Source organism: Callithrix jacchus, chromosome 19 (genome assembly GCF_049354715.1).
Source record: "Callithrix jacchus isolate 240 chromosome 19, calJac240_pri, whole genome shotgun sequence".
NCBI classification, from domain to species: domain Eukaryota; kingdom Metazoa; phylum Chordata; class Mammalia; order Primates; family Cebidae; genus Callithrix; species Callithrix jacchus.
Window position 1 is genome coordinate 34,526,994 of NC_133520.1, and position 24,974 is coordinate 34,551,967.

At 44.4% G+C, this 24,974-nt stretch overlaps 2 protein-coding genes and 1 non-coding gene across 4 annotated transcripts in view; 1 reads left to right on the plus strand and 2 right to left on the minus strand.

Moving 5' to 3' along the window:
• Nucleotides 1-699: 699 nt before the first annotated feature.
• On the minus strand, nt 700-13,144 carry C19H1orf116 (chromosome 19 C1orf116 homolog). Of its 2 annotated transcripts, none has more exons than XM_035281263.3 (4): nt 13,090-13,144; nt 7,424-7,609; nt 4,848-5,025; nt 700-3,501 (listed from the first exon to the last, which is right to left on the minus strand). In XM_035281263.3, the coding sequence occupies exons 2-4, from the start codon at nt 7,526-7,528 to the stop codon at nt 2,000-2,002; spliced, it is 1,785 nt and encodes a 594-aa protein (XP_035137154.1). In that variant the 5' UTR covers nt 7,529-7,609; nt 13,090-13,144; the 3' UTR covers nt 700-1,999. The 2 variants fall into 2 exon arrangements, with proteins under 2 accessions (XP_035137154.1, XP_002760784.1); XM_002760738.6 differs by having other exon boundaries at nt 12,968-13,144.
• A 3,596-nt stretch (nt 13,145-16,740) lies between these two features.
• The window catches only part of PFKFB2 (6-phosphofructo-2-kinase/fructose-2,6-biphosphatase 2), a 47,986-nt gene continuing 39,752 nt past the window's right edge, over nt 16,741-24,974 (plus strand). Inside the window, exon 1 of the mRNA XM_054248209.2 lies at nt 16,741-16,797. The gene's annotated coding sequence lies outside the window, so the exon portion shown is untranslated. The remainder of the gene's footprint in view (nt 16,798-24,974) is intronic.
• On the minus strand, nt 23,476-23,582 carry LOC118149619 (small nucleolar RNA U13). The gene has a single exon (XR_004737188.1). It is a non-coding gene; the product is annotated as a small nucleolar RNA U13 (small nucleolar RNA).

A 24,974-nucleotide genomic window follows, 5' to 3' on the forward strand; every position in this document is an offset into this window, starting at 1 on the left:
ACACAGAAATCAGCTCAGCTGAATACAGCATACAGAATCTGTCCTCCAGAAGGCAGAAATCAGTTCAGCTGAATACAGCATGTGGAATCAGTCCTCCAAAAGGCAGCTTTCTCTCTTTCCAGGGGTCTGTAATAAGACATAACTTGGCCAGTTGTAGGAGTCCCTATGAGCCACAGCAGACCAGGTCCGCACCCATGGCCAGGAATGAGGCACAGGCTTTCAGGTGTGCATGTATGAGCAAATGTACATAGAAACCACCACACCCACACCCCACATACCATGACAGGGTGGAGCATTTGTTGTCCTTACCTTAACCTTGTTGTTATTTTCAGAAATTCTAGGCTTTCATGGTGCTGTGTCCATCAGAACACAGCCCAGAAATTCTCAGCAGCCTTAAAAGGCACCTTTCCAACAGCATTTGCTTTATCTGCCCCTCATATCTGGGCATCCTGGACTCCAAGCAGGTCACAGCCATGAGTAAGATTTACTTCCTAAGGGGAAGCAGGAGTCATGTCTAGCCATGTCTAACCTCCGAGCTTGTATCTGCAAGCCCACACCACCCACCTATAATACCCCATTTTGGCATTTGCTCAAGCTGCACAACTTGGTCAGGGAATTTGAGGGGAGAGGTGTTTTGGTTAATGATGAATTACGATACAGGTATCTTCCAAAGATGAAATTAAAAGCCGCAGCAGTGACTGATATTCTGAACAATATTTAATCTCTGATGCTTCAGAAGACACTCTGAGATCCTGAAGGACCTTAGGGTTGAGTCTTCGATAGTGACTATGAGTCCTTAGGGTGCTGTGTGGATGTACAACAGCGCTGGCTAAGGAGAGGTGGCAGCAGGCAGTGAGGGTAAGACCCTCAGCTCTTTCCCTAAATGGCAGGCTGACCTGGGGTGAGTCACTTCCCTTCCCCAGCAGCACTGGGTAGGAGCTTCTCTGAGGCACCTCTTACCACTGATATTCTACTAAGACTGGCAGAGGATGTATTGTGTAGGTTTTCCATCATTGAAACTGAGAAAAATTTAAAACTACCTGCATTAACACAGAGAAGATCAGAAACAGTTCTTGGGTATTTATAAAGCCCATGGGCTGGACTCCCATCTCAATGTTGGCCCGGCCCTGGGGTCCGTGCAGACTGAGATAGGGAGCAGGAAAGCAGAAAGAACAGGAGTAGCAGAGTCAGGGACCACAGTACAGTTTGTAACTAAATTTATCAAGCCTGTGGAGAAGGACTTTCCCTGGTGGAGGTAGTGGCATGAGTATGTGGTCACTTATCCTACCTTCTCAGACCAACAGGAGCTGTTCTGCTCTCAGTCAGCCCAGAGCTTGGGTTACGGGGATGTGTCCTGTCTTTGGGACTGGTGATACAGAGAAGGCAGTGGGTGAAGAGATAATGAACCAGCTCCTCTTAGCCTAGCCCTTGTCCAGAAGGCTGGAACTCAGAGAGAGAGATCTGGCAAGGTATGAGCCAGTCTCCATCCACCGTACAGATTCCAGGAGGCCCACATTTCATGTGACTCTGCATTTGCTGGATGTAACTATTGTTGAAGTCACTGACATGTCCATTGTCTCATTTGACTTTTCTCAGGCATGGCCATCCCCTCCACTCAGCTCTGGCTAGGCTTGACTCTACCCAATGTAAGAAAACCTCTAATAAGAGCAAAATTCTGAACAATGACTCATTGTGTTACATAAATAGCTTCAGTGATATATCCCGCCCCCCTCCCTCGCCCCTGCCACACACACACCCTCTTGTGAAGATCACCTTGGGAATGATCCATGTGGGCACTCAATGGCACAACACTCTGAATATAAACGTATCCTTGGATTCAAATCTCTCCCTCCTGTTCATCTCAAGCAGAGAGCATCTGAGAGAACCCTACCCCTGCCCAAGCCCTGAGTTATGCAATGGCAAAGGCTCCCAGGTGGAGTCTGCGTCTCTTCTTGTTCAGCCAGGTCGGGGGCAGTGCTGGCAGTGCTGGTGGCAGAGTCTACTCCTTCAACAGTCCCAGCTTCTTCAGGGCCTCCCTTCTGTGTTCATTGGGGACACCCTTTGGGGAGATCTTGACACTGACACAAGGGGGCCGAGGAAGCTTGTCACGGCTCTGTCCTTGGTAGGACAGGCGCTTGGAGCTCTGCTCCTGCTCCAGGTCAGCCAGCTTGCCTACCTGGATACCTGCAAAGTCTTTCCCCGTGCCCAAGGAGGCTGGGCGGGGCCGAGAATTACGCAAGATGCTGGGCGAGATCTTGTCCAAGACGGAGCCCTTTCCCAGAGAGGTGCTGGTTTTGGGGCTGGAGTCTTTCTCAGCTGAGAGGTAGCTGCTCAGCCCCACGCCTGAGCGCTCCAGAGTGTTAGACTTGAAGTTCATCTGTCTCAGGCCAGGGATGTTGCTCTCCTGGAGAGTCAGCCCGGAGTCAGGCTTTGGTGGAGTCAGGGGACTATTTGCCCTTGGGGCCTTAGGGATAGGAATTGGCATGGATTTGGTAGCTGCGACTTTGCCTGGAGCTGGAGACTTCACTGGCAAAGGTCCCTGAGCTGGAGCTGGAGCTAGAGCTGGAGCTCGAGCCAGAGGCTTCCCTGCAGCAGGAATAGCTGCTGAGGCCTGAGCTGGAGCTGGGGATGGATGCTGGGCACAGGTCTCTTTGAGTCTAATGGAGCTGGTGGGCTTACTTAAGTGGAGTCCAGGCTCATCTTGGTCCTGGGGAAGCCCCAGCTTCTCCAGGGCTTCTCTACGTGCTTTCCTCTGCTCTTGCAGTGAAGACGAGACCAGGCCAGAATCTCCAGGGGCAACCTCAGTGTGGCGGGACAACCAGTGCTGGGGATCACTGTGGAAACTGCTTCGGCTGCTCTTCAGAACAATATTAGGTGGCAGCTTCCGGGGCTTAGGGGCTGTGATGGGAGCCAGTCTGGTGTTTGGGTCCTCCCCCGATGGGAGGGGAGCATCTTCAGCTCTCACATTCTGAGGCAACATGGCAGGAGGAGGTCTGGGTTGTTGTGTGCACCCGGTTGAGCCTGTTTCCTTGGCTTTTTGGGACATGGCCTTTGAAGCAGTCTGCTCTCTCTCCTGGGAGCTGGATGGCGTATGGAGCTGGGGTGTGTGGCCCTGCTGTCCTGGCCCCTCAGGCAGGCTGGCTTCCCTACACTGCTCTGGCTGGGTGTCCCGGAAAGCTTCTGGTGGGGGGATGAGCACCACGTCCAAGTCAAGGGCAGCCTCCCGGGGGCTGGCAGGTGCCTGGCTGGGGTCGCTGCTCTGGCTGACCTGCTCTTTTTCAGGCGCTGGCACAAGCCTCGTGGGTTCTCCAGGGGTGTGACAGTTAGCCTGGGTGGTGCTTTTCCTGAAGTTCTGGCTTCTGGCAATGTGGATATTCCTGGGGAGGCTATAGGAGCCAGATCTGAGGCCCAGGCCCTGGGGCTCAGGAGGACGGGATGCGCTGGACTTAGTCACTGTCTTTGGCGCTGGTCCTTGCTGAGTGATGATCTCCTCTGGACCTCCTGTGAAGATCAGAAAGAACATAAAAGAGTGGATAGAGGTGAGGGCCCTGCTGCAGAGGGGACAGCAATTATTTCCTGAACTCTGATCCCAAACCAACAATGAATGGGTTTTATTTTGTTTCATTTTTACAGGAGCAGAACTCGTCTGGATATCATCTAGATTAATAATAGCAGATCTGGGGACAGGCGCAGTGCCTCATGCCTGTAATCTCAGCACTTTGGGAGGCCAAAGCAAGTGGACCATTTCAGCCTGAGAGTTCGAGACCAACCAGAGCACCATTAAGACCCCATTTCTACAAATAATAATAGCAGATCCTTTTTGACTGAGAATTAGTTTTCCATAATGGGTGGCAAGAGAGTGACCCCTGATTGCTCTAAGTTCTTGACTCATCCTATCCTCAAGTTTCTACAGAGGCATCAGAGTTGGGGATAAATTTGGGACAGTTCCTTCTACCTACCTTGGGGCTCCAGATAGCTGAGCCCCATGGAAGCCTATGAATAAATGATTTGCTCTTGATTCAACCAGGCTTCTGCCTTCTTCTCCTCTCACTTTCTATGAGCACCTGGATGGTTCTGTAATAGTCATAATGTCCCCACACCAGAAAGTGACTTCTTTCCTTCCAGTGAGCCAGGCAGGTGCATCAGGCCCACTGGGCCAGTCGATCAGTCTCAAGGAGCCGAAAAGTCCTATGTCTCTATTTACAGCTCTAGCTCCAGGGAGGACCTAACTGTTAATAAATATTTGCTAAATGAAACAACAAAACACTGCAGCCCTCACAGGAGTAAAATGCTCCTCACACTCTGGGACATGTGGCCCCACACACATAACCACAGTTGTGTGTTGTTCTGTTCCCCTTCTGCTGAGCGTGAACACCACTGGCTCTCCACGCTCTCTGACGAGGACCTTAAGGTGCTTCCCACTGCAGCTGGGGAGCCCTTCCCTATCCTTATCTCTCCTACCCTTGTCCTCTGTGCCATCCAGATTAGCGCCCTAGACTGACTCAGTCTCTCCAGAGCCAACCACCCAGCCCTCCCTGACTGCCTTCCCCGCCCCTGTGGTCATAGCTCTTTAGAATTTTTCCACAGGAGAATGGGAGCTGGTCAACCCCCTTTCCCTTCCAGGGCTCTGATACTTCATAGAAAGACATAGGAAGCTGGCTTGTCAGCGGTCCCCCCTTTCCTCCAGGGACAAGGCTCTGTTTAGCCAGGAGAGTGGTGGGGAGTGTAGCTACTCCTTCTTCTGCCTGTGTCCCTTGGGGCAGAGGGCAAGCAAGGTAGAAAGTGGCCGGAGGGACACCTTGATTTCCTGGGTTTTGCTGGAGTTCTACCCTAGAGATCTGCCTTACCCCGGGGAGCAGACTGGGTTGTGGGCAGTGCTTGGAAACCTCTGGGAGTTGTGGCTGGCTCAGACTCGTCAGCGGACAGTCCGCTGTCAGCCTCTGTGTCCAGTGAGCCAATGGTCTCCTCCAGGAAGAGCAGACACTCCTTCTCTTCAGCGGACAGGAAGTCGTAGCTGCTATCACTCTGTGGGGGAGCAAGAACAGGAGAGGGAGAGAGAGCTGTGAGAAAGAGCTCCCTCCGCAGAAACTGGCGGGGCCTGAGAACCACCCTGTGGAGGGGAAGGAATGCTGAAGAGCTGGAAACCTTTCCCTCCTGCTACTCTGCAAACCGCTGGAGTTGCTTCCTGAAACTGTAGGCCCCAGGGAGGACAGAGACTGTCGGGGGGCTGGTCCCCCAGAACCCAGGTCCCAAGCTGGGGAGGCACAAAGCTGGGGCCTTTCTTTGGCTCAGTCCTGGCTGGAATACTTAGGGGCACAGATGAGAAGCAGTCCCAAGTTCCACTTCCAATTCCTCTGTCAAACATTTCACTTTGGGCATCTCTGATTTAGAGGTGCTCCAAATTAGAAGGGCAACATAACAATTTGACCGGAAACGTCAGTGGTATTGCTTTTAACTTTTAAAAGTACTTCTGCATACTTGATCTGGTGTGTGAAGGACAGAATGAGGAAAAACAGGAAATGCAGCCAACTACAGGCTGCCAGGCCAATGGGGAACTGCGAAATGACTGGCCACAGATAAATGTGCTAAGTGATTTATACTTGACTTTGAAATGCATTCCATAGGAGACGTTTTTCCCCTGGTACATTTACTTTCTTGATGACATTTGGCTCTGGCTAATGTTCAAATAACTGCATTTCTAAAGCAAATATTAACTTAAAGGGGGAGGTTGGTGGAGAAACTGGATGGTATGGGAGGAGGGAAAAGCAGCTTACTATTAAATATTAAGTAGATCGTTTTCATTATGAGACAGTACACAGAGGTATCTGGAAGAAAACAACGGTCATCTCAGGCAGTTACTACCTATGTTGTACCAGGACAAGAAGGCTGATGGAATTGCTGCTCTTCCACAGAAGAGGTTGAGGAGAAAACAAAAGAGCAAAGTGGAATGTAAGAAATTTTGGCCGAGTCTCTTCTTGGCATCTCCACACCTTTTCCTAATATTTGGGACACTTCAGAGTTGTATATTCTTCAGGCCCACCCAGATGGCCAGGGAAGATTTTGAGAAAGCTCTAAAAATATCCTGGAGGGAGGGGAGAGGGTTGCAGAATAACCCTTTCAGTTGCCTCTGCCCCTTAAAGAGTTACCTGTCTGTTGACTGACTTAGGTCTCCATGTGAAAGGAAGCCCCAAATATAGTCCCTGGCAGCCCTGAAGCTGACTCCAAGTTTCTTGAAGAAAAGTATCTTTATTGCCCTCTTCCCCCTAAAATAGCCTTGCCAAGGATACGCTGACTCTGAGCTTCTCCTTCATCAATGATTCACTTTGAAAATTTTAATCCCTGTCACATTGTGTCCAATGGTATGTGACTACTGCATTGGCCTCAGCCTAAGAGACATAGAAAGATGTCTCCACAGCCCCATTACCTAGGGTCAAAAAGAAATTTTGTGTGATTTCATGCACTCTGGATTTGTGCACGTCTGCTCCTTTCTCTACTCTGTTTTTATGTATCAAAATCTATTGATTGTCTTAGACACCTTTGACATTCAGTAGACACCCTCACAATCCTCACATTTTCAAATACCTCCATAGGATATAAAGCAACAAAGCATAAATTCTCCAGGATTCTTATCTACGTGACAAGCATGACCAACAAATGTTTGCATCTAGATGCAGGACAGATTTACTGTTTCACACCAGCCTTACAACTGAGATTTAAATTCATGCCCAGAAAAATGACAGTTTATTAAATGCCATCCACAAGTAGCTAAACACAGTGACTTTGGAAGATTCTTGGTTTCTGCTCTAGAAAGGCTGTTTGTTCTCTCCGTAGAGGCATATGCTAGGTGCTTTACCTGTATCTCATTCACTCCCCACAAATTGAATTAAGTATAAACATTAACCCATTTGAAAACTGAGGAGACTAAAGCTTAGAGAAATTGAGTAATTTGCCCAAGGTCATACAGCTTCTAAGTATAGAACTCAGACCTGTTTGGTTCCAGAACCTAGGCTCCTAATTACCTATTTTCTTTGATCTTTGTAAGAGACTAAAGTAATGCTGCTCATTGCAAAGAACCTCAATAATCCACGTGCTACAAGAACCTACGTTCTGGTTTCCACCATGACCTGAGATTACAAGCCTTTTCTCTCTGCTCAACCCCATGCCCAACCTAATGAAAATTGTGGGAAAAAGTCTCATTTGTCCAATTGCTGTCTAAGGTTATCCCATCCTATTCTCTATGAAGCCAGGGCTGACTCAGGCAGAAAGCACCCACTGATGTTGTGATTCACTCTCCAATGAGGAAGATGAAAGAGAAGGTGCAGTGAGCCAGGAGGGGTGGCAGGAAAGGACAGGACAGGGCAGGGCAGGGCAGGGCAGGTGTGCAGAGAGCAGACCAGGTTGCAGGAGGGAGAGTATTACGTACAGATCCAGAGCGGGTGGAGGTGCTGCTCATCATGCTGTCACAGCTGCCGACACGGGTCACGGGTTCTGAGCCAGTCCCCGCTGGCCACAGCTCCCTCTCAGGCATCGCCTGAAACAAGGCGCAGGGATGGCAAAGGGGGCTCCCAGAGGGGAAGTGAGGGGAAGTGAACAATGTCCCAAGCCGGGCCTGAAAAGAGAAGAATCAAAGCCACATGTGAGCCGAGGCTTCGGCAAGGCTCTGCCCAGGCCCTGGGCAGCAAGGCGGGAAAGACACCAAGCAAGCAGAGAGCTGGAAGGGGGCCGTGAACAGCCACTGCCCGAGACCCCCGGCCTGCATGGAAGGACCCTGGAGCTGGCTCAAATACATGCAGAAGGACGGACTTAGGTGGTAGAGTGGCAGTCTAGTCAGAGAGAAACTTCTGCTACTTCTCTTACATTTTTCTCTGAACCAGGGAGCTTAGCCTACATTTTCATTACTATAAGCAATACATGTTACAGGGGTCGATAGCTTGGGTTCTGGAGTTAGTTGGGTCTGGGCTCAAATCCCAGTTTAGCCATTTACAGTTATGTGACTTGAGGCAAGTTACTCTGAGTCTGTTTTTCCGCATTAAGTAAGGTTAGTATAAGGATTGCATGAAAGAACAGTTAGCACAGTTTAGTTGGCAGTAAATACCCTAACACCTCTTGAGTCCATAGTTAACTGTTATTGTTCTTGTAACAAGAAAAAGGCAAGATCCATCTGGGATCAAACTAAATTGAAACGAGAGAAGCAAGAGCTAGAAAAGAAGGATTCTGGTTTAATCGAAGACTGTGTTATTTGTCACTTGCTCTCAAGTCAATATCATTGACATCATCACAACCACCACTGCTACGTCCATCTTTAGCTCCCTAGCCTGGAGGCATAAACAGGGCACCTGCGGTGGTTGACACAAACCTATTTTCTTTCTAGTGCATTTCTTTTTTTCTAGTGCCTCTGTTGTTGCACATATTCCCAATGAGATTCCCTAGCCTGAGCCAAATGAACAAGAGGAATGTCCCATGTAGCTTCCTCCCAACTCCAATTCCTTAGGGAAAGAAAGTTTCAAGGTAATCGTTAATAATAGTAGTAGCAAAGGAAGGCAGTGCCATCTTCCCTCTGAAAGTCCCAAGGATTTTTATGTGTCTGCCTGTGGGAAATGCTCCAATGAACACAGGCAGGCCAGAGATGAGTGTCCTATGTTAAAATGAAATTCTAGGCTGGGCTTGGTGGCTCACGCCTGTAATCCCAGCACTTTGGGAGGCCAAGGCGGGTGGATCACGAGGTCAAGAGATGGAGACCATCTTGGTCAACAAGGTGAAACCCCGTCTCTACTAAAAATACAAAAATTAGCTGGGCATGGTGCTGCACGCCTGTAGTCCCAGCTACTTGGGAGGCTGAGGCAGGAGAATTGCTTGAACCCAGAAGGTGGAGGTTGTGGTGAGCCGAGATCGCGCCATTGCACTCCAGTCTGGGTAACAACAGCGAAACTCCGTCTCAAAAAAAAAGAAATTCTAAAAGAATTAGGATGAAAAGACCATTCCAAGATTAAATAGAGAGCTGGAGGAGAGCCAGAATTAGAATAAAGTTTGTCTTATTCTAAATCCATATTTTCCCTATAATACCATCCTACATTTTCTTTCATCCTTCCTACCCTCCAAATACTAGGTAAAAAGTTTTAGAAGAAAATGTGATCTGTTTGAGATCTGGAGGCTTGAGGTTTGGATGTGAGGGCAGATGTCCTCTTGGCCTTTGTTAATAATCACTTGCAATGCCAAAGTCAGGTTCGGGCTGGGTTGGGTGAGTCAGCCTTCCAACCCTATTCAGCTAGCAAGTATGGAGCCCCGTGGAGCTCCTCTTCTGCTTGGGAGGAGTCTCTCAAGAGGGGCAGGTGAGGGGGCAGGATATTGGGGGAAAAAAAGGAAAGATATCTAGCCAGCCAGACATCTGGTTCACAGAGGTCCAGATCCTCCAAGGAGATATGGAGGGGATTGGAGGGGCAGTGACAGCAAAGAAGCCCAGCGATGAATAAACATGGAGTGAGGCAGTTCTTAGGGTTTCTTCTTGAGGTTAGCTTCCCAATACCCAGAAGAAACAGGAACATGAGAATCATGTGGATGAAGTTCAGTCATCTCAGCTACCCACTCCGTGAATGATGGCCAAGTTCAGGGAGGATTAACCCATTCCTAACATGCTATAGTGTTGAGGCCACTATAGCAAAGGAAATCATCTCTGTGAGTTTAGGCACACAGGAAACACTCAAAAAATGCTGAATGAATGAACTTGCCGTCTGTTCTAGGGTCTATTGGGTTGAACTTTTGGAAGGCTTCTTCTTGGCTTCTAACTGTACTGTGAGTTTTTTCTTAAATATTTAATTTCCCAGATAATACATGGCTCAGTGGAATTTGGGCAATGTTTTCAGTTAAACTAACATATATGAGCACCTAATAATAGGTACTGCTGGTACAAACTGTATAAGACAGGCAGTATTGTCAAAAAGTCAGTGTAGATCTAAGGGTCTAGTTTTGGGCTCCAATTTTCTTCTCTGTAATAATCAGGGCATAAATATTTAAAGTGACTTACTGTAATTAACATAATATTCTCTATGAATGGGTGAGCAGATGCTGCCTCTTACTTTCAGAGAAAATTACTACCCTTGTGCTTCCAAGTATGCTTTAGACTTTACATAGGTTTTCTAGCCTCTCTTTCCTACCAGAATCTAGGATGCCCTGGGAGGCCGAGGTGGGTGGATCATGAAGTCAGGAGTTTGAGACCAGCTTGGCCAACATGGTGAAACCCCATCTCTACTGAAAATACAAACATTAGCCAGGTGTGGTGGCTCACGCCTGTAATCTCAGCTACTCAGGAGGCTGAGGCAGAAGAATTGCTTGAACCCAGGAGGCAGAGATTGCAGTGAGCCAAGATCACGCCATTGCACTCCAACATGGGCAACAGAATGAGACTCTGTCTCAAAAAAACAAACAAAAAAAAAGAATCTAGGATGTACTCAAGTAGCTGGAAGAGATAAAAGCGGTAGGAAAAGCACTGCTTCACAAGAACGCAGCATGCCATAGCTCGCAAAGTGCTCTCACATATGCTAATTAGATCTTCAGCGTAAACTGGAAACACAGGCAGGATGTGATGTTTTCTTCATTTTACAGATGAGAAAGTTAGAGCTCTTACCACTACCCCTTCCTAAGGGAAACAGCGAATGACCTATATCTGCAAATACAGGGCAGCCCTCCAGACGGCAACTCGGGGACTATCTGGATGCAAGAGGGGCATGCCCCTGAGAATGGTTACTGGCCATGCCTGACTTAAATACTAAAAAACCTTAAGACCCCCTTCTCCTACTACTTCATACCTTAAACCCTGAAAATATCTGCTTCAGCTTTATACTTCCAGGCCAGTGTATTACCTCAACAGCTGATATTTCCACAGTAAAGGAATGACACCAACTGCCAAGGAAGACCATGTCTTTAGGAATTGCATAATCCCTGCAGAGAGGAATCTGAACCTGAAACCAAAGCTGAGTGAGGCACTGTCACCTCATCTCCACACCTAGTTTTCTGACCTAAAGAATCTGAAAGGTTAAAAAAAAATGCTGCATTTCCTTTTACCAACTTTATAACCTTGAACCTTGGGGGCTATTTCAAGACAGCCATTGAAACCCTGATAAGAAGCCTGAGAAACAAGCAAAACACTCAAGGTGAGAGTTTAGTGTCTTTTAACCCTTGACCTCTTTGGGGACTTAATAGGAGGAGGGAATGGGTTAAGAAATATGCAACGCCTATAGTCAGGGCCACCCATCCAAAGACACATTAAATATTAACTACTCCACTGACTGAAATACTCAATACTGCCAAGCCTAGGAAGAGAGGAAATAAAGGTAAGGTTTTGGCATCTGGAGAGGGTGTAGTGGGGAGAGGGCTCCAGCCCCATCCCAGGTTGGTTTGTCTGTACATTCTCATCAGATCCAACTCCCTCTCATCCTCCGCCTCCCAGGAACTCACTCACAAGTCCTCCAAGAGCTCTGCTTCTCTGCCTACTAGTCAGAGAGATTTCCTGCTTCTCGGTCCAGGTCTCTGCTTCTTGCTGACTACCCAGAAACGTGGCTCAGGCTGGAAAATATCCTAAGAAAACTATCAGAAAGATTAAAATTTGCACTATGTGCATATCTGTCTTCATGAGCACATGGGCAAGTTTCTGTGTGTGTTTAGGCAACATTATCATCTTTTCTTTCACCCGTGGGTTTGAGGGAAGGAGCACATAGAATACCCTCTGCATAGAAGAGCTTTGTTAGACACTGTGGGCGCTCTTTATTCTGAAGTTCACCATCTAGGACAGCCCTCAGTCAGTGAGTGTGGGCTGTTGGCTCTGTGGTGTGAGGTAAGCTCAAGCCTGAATCTCCAGTTGCCAAGACTGAAAAACCATTATATTTTCACTCAGGGCTGTGTGTGCCAGGCCCTGGAGCTGGCACTGAGGTCTTCCCACTTCCCTCTTCTCTGCAGCAGGAGGAAAAGAGTCAATGTTAGGGACCAAAGCGTTAAAGCCCCCAGGTCAGATAATGGAGAAGCAACTTGCTACTCTGACTCGACTCCCACATCTGCCTTCCTTCTGCAGGTAAATCTGCCACACAAACTGCCAGCTGGGACACCTGCAGGAAAACAAATCGAAGCCACCACTCTGGTCTACTTCTCTCTCTGCGGACTCTGCCCCACTACCTTGGCCTGAGCCCCACTTGGAACTCTAACTAGACTTCACATGCAGCCACGAAATATTCATGTGGGTGAGGCCAGGCACAGCCGGGGAGCTTTCTGTTTGCCGGACTCTATATCTATTAACAGGCAGAGTCAGAAAGTTAATTGAGTAGAACCCAAATAAACTTGATATTGCAGCTAGATTATCCATGAGTTTTCCAAAGACGAGCTGGTAGCTGGAGTTGAAGTTTTCCCACATGCCCAAACCTCATATCCCCTTACAAACAACCTAGTGCAGCTCACAGTTAACATACCTGTCCACAGAGAGCTCCACTGTCAAACAAGCATGATGGAACACACGCACACTGCACCCATTATTTAATAAAGATCAACACTGAGCTGATAAAGTCACGGGAGAATTTCCTGTTACAAACGCAATGGAAAACCAAAATACTCTCCCCCATTTTGAGTCCCTCTATTTGAACTTTTCTTTTCCAAAATCACAACTCAATTTCAATTGTTCAGAGATGGAAATTCCAAAACAAATCTATTTCCTTTTTCCTGTTGTTTGCACAATATGCCTATCCAACCTAAATAGGTAAATGAAAAGAAGATGCCTCCCAGCCCTGGTCTCCACAAAAATGCTACAATCTCAAGTCACTACCCACCTGATCTGATCCCAGAATGGACTCAGAGAACTGAGGATCTAAGAGGACAGCTCCCTAGCTGGGGTATAGAGGGGCGCCTCTCCTCCACTGTAGCTCTGATATCCCATGAAACCCCTCCTCTTGCTGCAGGATAAGCAATAGTTGGTTAGTGATTAACTCACCTCCACTGGGTTAGGGGCTGAAGAGAAGAAAAGAAATACCCTTTTATTTCAAAGGGCAGAGACAGAGGCTGCTTCGTTGCCTCCTACTGTTTTCTTCTCCTTTTGACCTCCTCCTGACTTACCTAGACAGGTAAATGCTTCATCTGTCCTGACCGTTCCCCACCCTGCCACTGACTCAGCCAATCGTAGCCTCCCTCCCTACCTCTCATTCCAGCTGTTTCCTCTGGGAGGAAATGGTAGGGGAATGAGCAGGGTGGTGCTGCTCCCACTTAGCCAATCATCTCCGGCCTTCCCCTTCCCTGTTTAGAGCTAACAAAGAGCTCTTTAAAAAAAGAGGGCTGGAAGGAGGAGGAGCTGGTTCGGGCTGAGACTGGAAGGGCAGGTGACAGGGAGGGAGTAGGCAGACGTAGTAGGTATGTTTAATCTTGGTGTAAAGGAACACAGACAGTCCTCTGGGCAGTGTGCTTCTCCATAGGTCTATGTGAAACAGGTTTTCCATCTAGAACTACCTTCTTCCACTTGGAGCTTAGTTTCCTCCTGAATTCTCTAAGCTAAACTCCCATGTGGTCAGTTTGAGGCAAGCTTTTCTAGCTGTTGAAAGTCACTTTCTTCCCCAAGCCTACTACAAGCTCATAAGCCTAGCAATTCCATTCATATCCAATAAGGAGAGTATCCCAAGGATAGGGATGCTGTCGCTGGGCCAGTCTCGTGCCAGTACTTGCCAACCATCTCCTTGGCCTAATTTATTTCTGGGGGAAATAAAACTGTTCATCCCCTAAGAGGCCCCTAGTCTGATGAAAGAACAACCGGACAGCTTGAAAGGAGAGAACATGCACTCTGTTACTTGGTCCTCTGCTCTCTTTTAGCTGTTCACATGGAAGGTGGCAATACATATTATGAAATAAAAACAAAATAAGCTACCAACCAGTTTAGCAACTCCTGTCTCCTTTCATGAACTGATATTTGGCACTTGTAGGGAGAGGAGAGTAGGTGGAAGAATCAACTGCTTTTGGGGAAGAAATCTCCCTCCACGGACGGAGATCACTCTAACCGGATATGATTTTTGCCTGGAAGCTGGTTTTTCCTGGAGGTAGGTTATCCTTGATATCTATCAGCATTTGAGGTATTCCACTTACTATCATTAAAAGGGCGAGAAGGAAATTTAAAATCAATGTACACAGTAATTGCCAAAACTGATTTAGCTCCTGCTATTTTTCCAGGTATTGTGCTGAGCATTTTTATGCATCTTTTTACTTAGTCTTTAACTTCAAAAAGTAGTATCTAAATTTTACACAGAGGTTAAAAAACTTTTTTTTTTTTACCTGCACATGGATATTTATAGCAGTGTTATTCATAGTTGCCAAGACTTGGAAGCAACCAAAGGTGTCCTTTGGTAGATAAATAAATAAACAAACTGTAGGGTAGCCAGAGAATGAAATATCATTCAGTGCTAAAAAGAAATGAGCTCTCAGCTGGGCACAGTGGCTCACGCCTGTAATGCCAGTACTTTGGGAGGCTGAGGCAGGTGGATCACCTGAGATCAGGAGTTTGAGAACAGCCTGGCGAACATGGCAAAACCCCATTTCTACTAAAAATACAAAAATTAGTCGGGCACGGTGGTGGGTACCTGTAATCCCAGGCACTCGGGAGGCTTAGGCAGGAGAATCGCCTGAATCCTGAGAGGCAGAGATTGCAGTGAGCTGAGATTGTGCCACTGCAGTCCAGCCTGGGTGACAGAGCAAGATGAAAGGAAAGAAAGAAAGAAAGAAAGAAAGAAAGAAAGAAAGAAAGAAAGAAAGAAAGAAAGAAAGAAGGAAGGAAGGAAGGAAGGAAGGAAGGAAGGAAGGAAGGAAGGAAGGAAGGAAGGAAGGAAGGGAAGGAAGGAAGGAAGGAAGAGAGAAGAAAGAAAGAAGAAAGAAGGAAGGAAGGAAGGAAGGAAGGAAGGAAAGCTCTCAAGCCAATAAATGACAGGGAGGAATTTTAAATGCATTTACTAAGTGAAAGAAGCCAGTTGGAAAAGTCTGCATGCTATGTGATTAGCATTCTGAAAAAGGCTAAACTATGAAGACAGTAAAAGATCAGTGGTTGCCAGGGGTCGGGGGAAGCAGGGATGAACAGGCAGAGCACAGAGGATTTTTAAGGCAGTGAAACTACTCTGTATGAGACTATAATGATGAACACATCTATACATTTGTCCAAACGCATAGAACGCACAGCACCAAGAGTGAATTCTAATATCAACTATGAACTCTAGTGACAATGATGTAACCATGGAAATTAATCGATTTTAATAAACACACCACTAGGCCAGGTGCAGTAGCTCACACCTGTAATCTCAGCACTTTGGGAGGCTGAGGCGGGTAGATCACCTAAGATCAGGAGTTCAGGACCAGCCTGGCCAACATGACAAAACCCAGTCTCTACTAAAAATACAAAAAAAAAAAAAAAAAAAAAAAAAAATAGCAGGGCTTGGTGGTGCACACCTGTAATCCCAGCTACTCAGGAGGCTGAGGAAGGAGAATTGCTTGAACCCAGGAGGTGAAGGTTGCAGTGAGCTGAGATTGTGTCACTGCACTCCAGACTGTGTGATGGGAGTGAGACTACATCTTAAAAAATAAAATAAAATGAATAAATGCACCACTGTGCTGGGGGCAGGAAAATGGGGAGTGACTACTTCATTGGAACAAGATTTACACTTGAGATGGTAAAAACATTTTGGACTGGGCGCGATGGCTCATGCCTGTAATCCCAGCACTTTGGGAGGCTGAGGCAGGCAGATCACGAGGTCAAGAAATCAAGACCATCCTGGTCAACATGGTGAAACCTGGTCTGTACTAAAATTACAAAAATTAGCTGGGCGTGGTGGTGCACGCCTGTAGTCTCAGCTACTCGGGCGGCTGAGGCAGGAGAATCACTTAAACCCGGGAGGCAGAGGTTACAGTGAGCCCATATCATGCCACTGCACTCCAGCCTGGTGACAGAGCAAGACTCTGTCTCAAAAAAAAAAAAAAAAAAAAAAGAAAAAGAAAAAAAGAAAAATTTGACTGGGTGTGGTGATTCACACCTGTAATCCCAGCACTTTGGGATGCTGAGGCAGGCAGATCACCTGAGGTCAGGAGTTTGAGACCAGCCTAACTAACATGGCGGAAGGCTGTCTCTACTAAAAATATATTAAAAAATCAGCCAGGCATGGTGCTGACACAAGCCTGTCATCTCAGCTACTCAGGAGACTGAGGCAGGAGAAAAAGCTTTTTCAAGACTATGCAGCTAGGAAGAGGCAGGGCACGGATTTTAATTCAGTCAGTAAAACATCAAGGTTGTTGTAAATCAGCATAATGCCAATCCGCCTCTATTTTGGATAGAATCTCAAGTGGGAATCATGAAATACACAGATAATTTGCAGGTGTAACTCTAACAATTACATTTGTCCTTTTCCATTTCATTTCCTACTTGAAGCTATTAATGTGTTTTATAACAAGATGACACATGGCTTTTCTCTTTTCTCTCTCTGTGATTATGGTTGGATAGGAAATAAAAAGCACAGTGATCCTGAGGTCAAGGTAAAGATGAAGTGGTGCAGGACTAATAGATAGGAAGGAGTCCGGAGGAAGCCTGGGGTAACCCAGTGCCCTGTCAGCAGTCTATGGATATCATAGCTGAATGAGCCCTTATGAGCATAGAGGGCTATGACCTCTCTCCCTGGTGTGTCATTCAAACATGTGTGATGTCATAATACTAACAAAACAGGAAGGGCATCTCCAAATCAGCAGTTCAGTGCAACCAAAGTCACACCCATGGATGAAGTCACTGAAGTCGATCCAGCTTCATAGGTGTGTGATTTGAACATTTGCTAAAAACGTAAATTGACTTATGAGAATTAACCTCCAAGAGGATAGTAGACACAGTCTTATTTGTGAACAGACACAGTTTTCAGTTATAATAAAATTAGGATAACTAGGAGGAACCCTTATCTTTTACCAGGTAGAAGCAGGGACATAGACAAAATTATTTTTCTTTTCCTCCCTTTCTTCTCAGAAATGTTTTCTTTTTGTAAATTATGAGATATTTCAGATACCCTGACATAACAAGCACAACTTTACCTAATACCCAGTTCAGGAAATAAAGCATAAACATCACAGTTGAAGTTACTTACGAGCCTTGAGCCTCCCTTCCCTGCAAACACACATACGTTGTAGCTGAAATCAATCAAATTTTGTGTTTCCCCTTCTCCACGTACTTAAATGGTTTCCCTGGGATTCATATTGTTTTATTGTTTTTGCTTTGTTTTATTTTTGCTTAGAAATGTACCAAGTCTCTAACATTTCAAGAGAATTGGAAAGGAGGCCTGGACTACAGAAAAGGGAGGATTTCCAAAGTCAGTCAAAAGCCTGAAAGAATAAGGCTTCCTGGTTGATATAGGTCATCATTTGAGGGATTATGTGTGTCATTGCTCTTAATATGTAAATGCCTGTTTGATTACCAGACTCTGTGGAAACGAATTACAGCCCAGCTCACCTGACTCATCTGTTCCCTCCTTCTCCATTCTTGTAAACCATTGTGGTCAAGTCATCTCCTTGACTGTCAGTGGCTAGTTTATGATTTTCTTTCTCAGTGCAACCTCCTTACTGAGACACCTCTCTTCCCCCTAGGTGTACATGCACGTGCACACACACACACACACACCCCACTTCGAAACTGAAATTCACCACAGTCATGGGTCCGACTTTCCTCTTATGCCCCTTATTGACTCTGCAAAATAGTTGTGGACCACGATTCTAACCATTTATGATACTTATTTATTCACTCTACAGTCACATCCTAGGAGTGTCTACTTTTCCCTTTCCTCTCCAAAGGAAAAATAATTAAGTTACTTTGAAGATATGCTGTCACCATCCTTAAGAAACACTCAGCACCCAGCATGTTCATGTTATCGGGCATGATACTATATGCTGGGGTTCTGAGTGTGACCTCTAAAATATTGGGGGAAGAGAAGGTTTTATTCCTCAAGTAGGGGTTGGGAGAACAAGAGCTTTCTTTAAAGAGAGCACAGCTAGGGAAGAATTCAGATGAGGGTAATTATAATTTGGCTATAAGACCTGGGACTGATAACATTAAGACATCAAATAGATCACCAAGTTCTCACCAAAGTGACATTAGTGCTAAGACTAAAATAATTTGATGAGAACTAAAGCACGTAATTAAGTAAATTTGGATGACGGAGCTTTGAAATCACTTAATCGTTAAGTAGTTTTAGGGAGTATTTTTTTTTTCCTTTCTTTGTTGAGAGCAGGGTTTCACCTATCATAGAAATGTGGAGGACTCTGCTGCCCCTTTCTTTCTAGAACTAATTAAAGTTTGAGGGCTAAGATCACCAATTAGCATCAGCGAATTCTGCAAGAAACACCAAATCTTAATGTGTTCAAAACTGGATTCACATTGACCACGTCCAGTACCCCTCAAGTGTCCTCTCTCCTCTATCCCATCCCAGCTAATTCCATCACCATACTTCTCACCCAGGCTTGAGAATATTTCACTGTCATTCTCGAATACATCTTGTGAGATAGCTTTCATACCTCTTTCCGATTCTTTATCCTCCCTATTCTGGTTCAGAATTTCACTATCAGTGAGATCATGGACCGCTAGAGGTGGAGGAGACTACAACAGAACCTACTTGTCACCCCTCTTGCATTTTACAGACACACATCTGAGTTGTCATTCTTCTTCTTAAAATATTGTGATGGGTCTTTGTGGCATTCAGGATTAGCTTCAGAGGAGTCCCTGTTATGACATAAAAAGGTCTTCATGAGCTGGCAGTACACGCTTCTCCTAGCATATCTTCATTTATATTCTTGACTAGAGCCACATCCACTGTTTCTGAAACTGCTGTGCTTTCATGCTTCTGGGCCTTTGCCCGTGTGGTACACTCTGCTTGGATCCCTTCCCACCCTTGGCATCCGGGCTTAGTATTATGCTTCCTTCAGAGTTCAGCTTAAGCACGACCTTCTTTTGGAATAGAATGTTAGGTACAACTCCACTGTAGTCTCTTAGCACAACATACACATCTGCATATTCAACTCGTGAGGATATAACTGTCCTCTTTCTCTCCCTGTAAATTTTGGATTCATAAAAGGCACCAATTTTTTTCTATGTATTACTCTTCACTTCTATTCTATTGTAATAGTTATATGTTAATGTCAAACTGCTGATAAACTCCTTGGCAACTGAATTCCTTAAGAAACTTGTCCTAAAAAATTTATTCTTCATGATCATGTTGAAAGATAATCCATCTACTGCTACAATTTTACTTAATGCTTTTTCTCGAATCTTGTCCTTTGACATGCTGTTAAACTCTGTGTTGTTCTTGAAAGTAATGGGCATTGGCTTATCAGGCTTGTTTTCAGAGGCTTTTGACCTTTTGATGTCATGAATATGTCTACCGATCTGAGATGCCCTATCAAAGCCCTGAATTGATGATGCTTCACACTGCAGTGATGTAACACATGTCTAGTGATGGGACAACTGATTTCCCTTATATTTTTTATAATAAAATGCTCCCAGCTTTCTTCATGTTCTTTGCTAATTATTATGGATATCTAAAAATTAATAAATAAGAAATACCAAGATTAATAGCATTGGCAAAGAACTATAGCTTAAAGCCAATATTCAAATAGTGGAGATGCCAGGTAACATTATTGGATTTCTAGGGGGAATTATTGGGATCTCCTAGGTGGTTCCCAACAGCCCTACACAGAATCACTTGTTGAAATTCCCACTCTAAATTTTTTGTTTTTTACTTTCTAAATTTGTTATTTCTTGAATATTCTTCATGAAATTTGCATAAAATGCATACTCAGTATACATTTATTAATATTTATTTTATTTGCTATAACGACTCATTAACAGTAGACAAGGACATGGAACACAAACTTACTACATAGTGTATTAGTGTGTTTGCATTGCTATCAAGGAATACCTGAGACCTAGTAAGTTATAAAGAAAAGAGATTGGGCTGGGCATGGTGGCTCATGCCTGTAATCTCAGCAATTTGGATGGCCGAGGCAGGAGGATTGCTTGATCTCAGGGGTTTGAAACCAGCCTGGGCAACATGGCAAAACCCTGTCTCTACTAAAAATATAAAAATTAGCCAGGCATGGTGATGTACACTTGTAGTACCAGTTACTTGGGGGCTAAGGTGACAGGATGGCTTGAGACAGGGAGATCAAGGCTGCAGTGAGTCATGACACTGCATGCCAGCCTTGGTGACAGAGCAAGAAAACAAAAAAACAAAAAAAGAAAAGAGATCTGTTGGGTTCATGGTTCTGCAGGCTGTACAAGCATGGTGCCAGCATCTGCTAAGCTTCTGGTGAGAGTCTCAGGAAGCTTACAATCATAACAGAAGGCAAAGGAAGAGCAGGCAGTGTCACATGGTGAGAGGAAGGAGGTGCTTACGGGCATACTCAGTATACATTAATATTCTTTTATATGCTATAATGACTCATTAACAGTAGACAAGGCCATGGAACATACACTTACCACATCGTGTGTTAGTCCGTTTGTGTTGCTATAATGGAATACCTGAGACCTAGTAATTTATACAGGAAAGAGGTTTGGCTGGGCATGATCTCATGTGAGAACTTAGAACTTACCCATTAAGGACAGCACCAAGATATTCATTAGGGATCTGCCTCCATGTCCCAAAAGCCTCCCACTAGGCCCACCTCCAACTCTGGAAGTCACATTTCAACATGAGACTTGGAGGGGATGGAACATCCACACTATATCACATGGCAACAGCTCTAAGCAAGGCAGACCAAATAGACTGTAACCATTTGTCTCCTACCTGCTGGTGTCTTGGTTTCCAGAAATGTCACCTTTAATGTTCGACTCCACCTGTCAGCATTTCCCGCTCTTGCTTTTTATTTGGTGTTACTGGATTCCTTTGAGCCACTAACATCTTTATGTTGATATTTGAGGTTTGATGTTGATGTAGATGATGATGATAACAGGCAGATTGGTACCACTGTAAATCCATGCGTAGCAACCCGAAGTGTGTACTCTATGCTGCAGGCAATTACCACTTTTCTCTAGGCAGTTGGATTTCCCATTTTCTGAGACCACTCTTTCTCTCCGTAAACTGTCCACCTCTCTTTCACTCTATTTTCATGTAACAACTTTGTCACCAATTTAAAGCTTCAGTAAGACAACAGGAGTCAAGAGGCAGGAATGCCACATTTCCATCCCTGAATTTGCAAACCTATTTTCCTTTGCACCCATTTTCTTCTTCTTCCCTTTTGGTACAAAAAAGAAAATGGTTTTCCTATAAAACCCCATCATCCATGTGTGCTCTGAATGTCATCCCACCAACTCTATGTCTGCAACCTTCTCTCCTGTATCATCATTTTGACCTTTCTCCTAGAATAATTCCCATGAGCTTTTTAGAAATCTGTTGTCAGTTTCCACACAGCCAGCTGCTTGTTGACTAACTTAACTTGCTTGAAAGTTAGCAGCTCGCTCACTTCCGAAATTTTGTTTTACCCTCTATCGTTTTGCCTTGAGCGTAATTATGTGACTATCATTTTATTGAAGTTTTGGGAGAGTACTTGTGATCTTTAACCAGACATCCCTATTTACTCTTTGACTCATTTCCATCTGACTACTTTCTCCAAGACTCCTGTAAAACAGCCCGTGCGAAGGTCATTAACGAACTCCAGTTTGCCAAATCCTATAGACTCTTTGAATTCTTCTCTAACTTGATATTTCTTTCTTTTCTTCTTCTTCTTTTTTTTTTTGAAATAGAATTTTGCTCTTGTTGTCCAGGCTGGAGTGCAGTGGTGCGATCTCGGTTCACTGCAACCTCTGCCTCCCAGGTTCAAGTGGTTCTCCTGCCTCAACCTCTGGAATAGCTGACTTTACAGGCATGCACCACCAGGCCCAGCTAATTTTGTATTTTTTTTTTAGTAGAGACAGTGTTTCTCCATGTTGGTCAGGCTGGTCTTGAACTCCTGAGCTCAGGTGATCTGCCCACCTTGGCCTCCCAAAGTGCTGGGATTACAGGCCTGGCCACTCACGTGATCTTTCCATAACATCCAAGACAGCTGACCACTTTCAGTTTCTTAAAAAAAGTATTTTCTCTTGAATTTCATGACACAAAATTCTCCTGCTTCTCTAATCTCTCCTGAACCCTCAATTATCCTTGGTGGCTCTTTCTTCAACTGACTTCTAAGTGCTGGTTCTTTTTCCATTACCCGGCTCCTAAATGTTGGGAGTTACTTGCAGCTTGGTGCTGAGTCTTCCTCCCTATACACACTCTCTCTATTTGCTCTCTTCCATTCACATATTTTTTATCTATCGTTCCATGAATCCAAAATTTAGATCTTTGTCTTTAGATACCTCTTTTGAACTTCATACCTATAGATACCTACATGATCTCTGCTTTCATATGATTCATGAACATCTCAAACTTAACATGTCTTAACTCTTTTTTCTCTATTCTCTTCATCTTCCATGAATCAGTAAATGTCACTTTTTCTGACCAGTTGATTGAGTAAATATTATTCCCCATCACCAAGTCTTGGAGATCCTATCTCCAAATTATATTTTACATCTATCCTCTTCTCTTGATATCTACCTGGCCCAAGCCATCATTCACTTATCAGCTATTTGTCCTTGAGGCAGTTTAAACTTTATAATTCTCAGTAACCATATCTGTAAAAGAGATGATAATGATAGCACATAACTTGTAGAGGTATTGTGAAGATTACCTGGATAATACATGAAGAATGCTGAGAATACTGTAAGCACCCAATAATGCTAACTATGATAAGGCTTACTATCATCACTTCCATATGTTACTTTAGGAGCCTCCTTCTCACTGGTCCTCCACTTCCACTCTCTCCCTCTTCAATCTCTTCTCCGGGGCAGTTAAAGTAAACTTTGAGGAACATCAGTCTGATGTCTTCCTTAAAATGCTTGGCTATCCTCCCAGTGATCTTAGGATAACTTTATTCCTTTACAGGAATAAATTTTGTTGACTTCACTCATTCACATGTTTATTCATTCAACTATATATTGAATGTCTACTATATATCCAGAAGCTTATTAGGTGTTGGGAATGCAACAATAATAAAAGACACAGCTAGTCCCTGCCCTTGTGGAGTTTATAAACTAATTATGGGCACAAATATAAAATAAGCAAATAAAACCTGATAAATACGAATTAGAGTAAATGCTTAATATCGCTTATAGATGCCGCAAATCTGGATCCTTACCTGCTTCTAATACTTTATCTCATGTCCCATTCCCCTGATTATCATACTATGACCAGACTAGTCTGAAAAATATTTCATTTCCTCCTGCAACATCGTGTTTGCAAATGCTATACTCTCTATTTTTATTTTTCAACTGATTAGTTCTTATTCATGCTTCAGATGTCACCTTCTCAAAGTGTTTCTCAGATTCAACAATTTTAATTCAGTTACTCTTTTCATAGCATCTGTATTTATTTTTCACATCAGACAGGTAATGTGCTGACATCATCACAAGGTTTGAGACAGTCATCACATCTCACACATGAGGGCAACACCCCAATCATCACACTTATGAACTACAAAAGGATTTCATAGCACTTGTATTTTTATTTCTTCAAAGTGTTGTGTTTTTTTTTTGTTGTTTGTTTGTTTTGTTTTGTTTTGTTTGAGACGGAGTTTTGCTCTTGTTACCCAGGCTGGAGTGCAATGGCACGATCTCGGCTCACCGCAACCTCCACCTCCTGGGTTCAGGCAATTCTCCTGCCTCAGCCTCCTGAGTAGCTGGGATTACAGGCACGCGCCACCGTGCCCAGCTAATTTTTTGTATTTTTAGTAGAGACGGGGTTTCACCATGTTGACCAGGATGGTCTCGATCTCTTGACCTCGTGATCCACCCGCCTCGGCCTCCCAAAGTGCTGGGATTACAGGCGTGAGCCACCGCACCCGGACTTTTTTTTTTCCCCCCTTCAAAGTATACCCACCACCTAGGGAAGTTCCCGGTATGGCATTAGCATTCAAAAATGTTTATTAACTGAATTAATATTGTTGTTGCAATCTTGAGGTATTTGACACCATATTTTGCAATAAGTAAAAGCTCAATAAGGATTTGTTAAACCATTTAAGAATCTTCAGAGATAAATTATTACCTTAGCTTTTTCTAGTCAAATTCAAGATCATTCTCTTGGTCTTTGTTGTAAGAGTAAGAAAAACAAGGCTAGATCTTTGGATGTGAAAGGATGTACTAAAGAGAGGGTAACTTTGGCAGTATGTCAACGTAATGCAAAATCTGCTCCTTAGTTTTGTAGGTTGAAAAACTCAATTTGATCAATTAACTCCATAATATTAAAGCTCTGGGAGAAGTAATTCAATTCAATACAATTCCTTAGAGAAAGATTAATCAACCCCAATACAAAACAGTTAAGTCACAGTGAAGAAAGTTTGGAATTCTAGTAACTGTAGAATTTTGTCCATAATTAGAGTAATTTTGTGAAATTTCCTACATAATAGGCTCTAGAAATTAATTCTTATTCCATAAGAAATGATATTTCTATTTCATTCAATGTAAATATCCAACAGAATGGAAATGAACTGTGTTAGAAAAATATTCATGGTTACTTGATAAAGTGCCTTTTCCTACTGGACAGTTCTAAATAAGCCCTGACAAATTCTTACCAACCCCTTCTTCCCTCCATTGTTGACAGAAGCATTATTACCTAGTTTATTTCATACCTGATATTTCCAAGAGTACCTCTTTAAAAAAAATTTTTATGGTAGTGGTTTCTTGATTATCATAGGAAATGAGCTGCTACGGACTTCCACTTCCAGGAATGCCGGACAAGGTAATTCAGACAAACTCTCCTGCTGTTTGCAGTGGAGAGCCAAAAAGATATTGAAGAATTTGGTAGGCACTAACAACACAGGCCTGGATCAAGGTGAGGACAGAGGTCTGGTGTGTTGTGTCCAACATTTGAGGCCAGCCA

Excerpts from the sequence above, each read along its gene's own strand:
- C19H1orf116 (XM_035281263.3), bottom strand. The coding sequence starts at position 7,528 with ATGCCTGAGAGGGAGCTGTGGCCAGCGGGGACTGGCTCAGAACCCGTG. Across the intron at positions 5,026-7,423 it reads CCTCCACCCGCTCTGGATCT|AGTGATAGCAGCTACGACTT; the intron begins GTACGTAATACT and ends GCTCCCCCACAG. Across the intron at positions 3,502-4,847 it reads AACCCAGTCTGCTCCCCGGG|GAGGTCCAGAGGAGATCATC; the intron begins GTAAGGCAGATC and ends TGATCTTCACAG.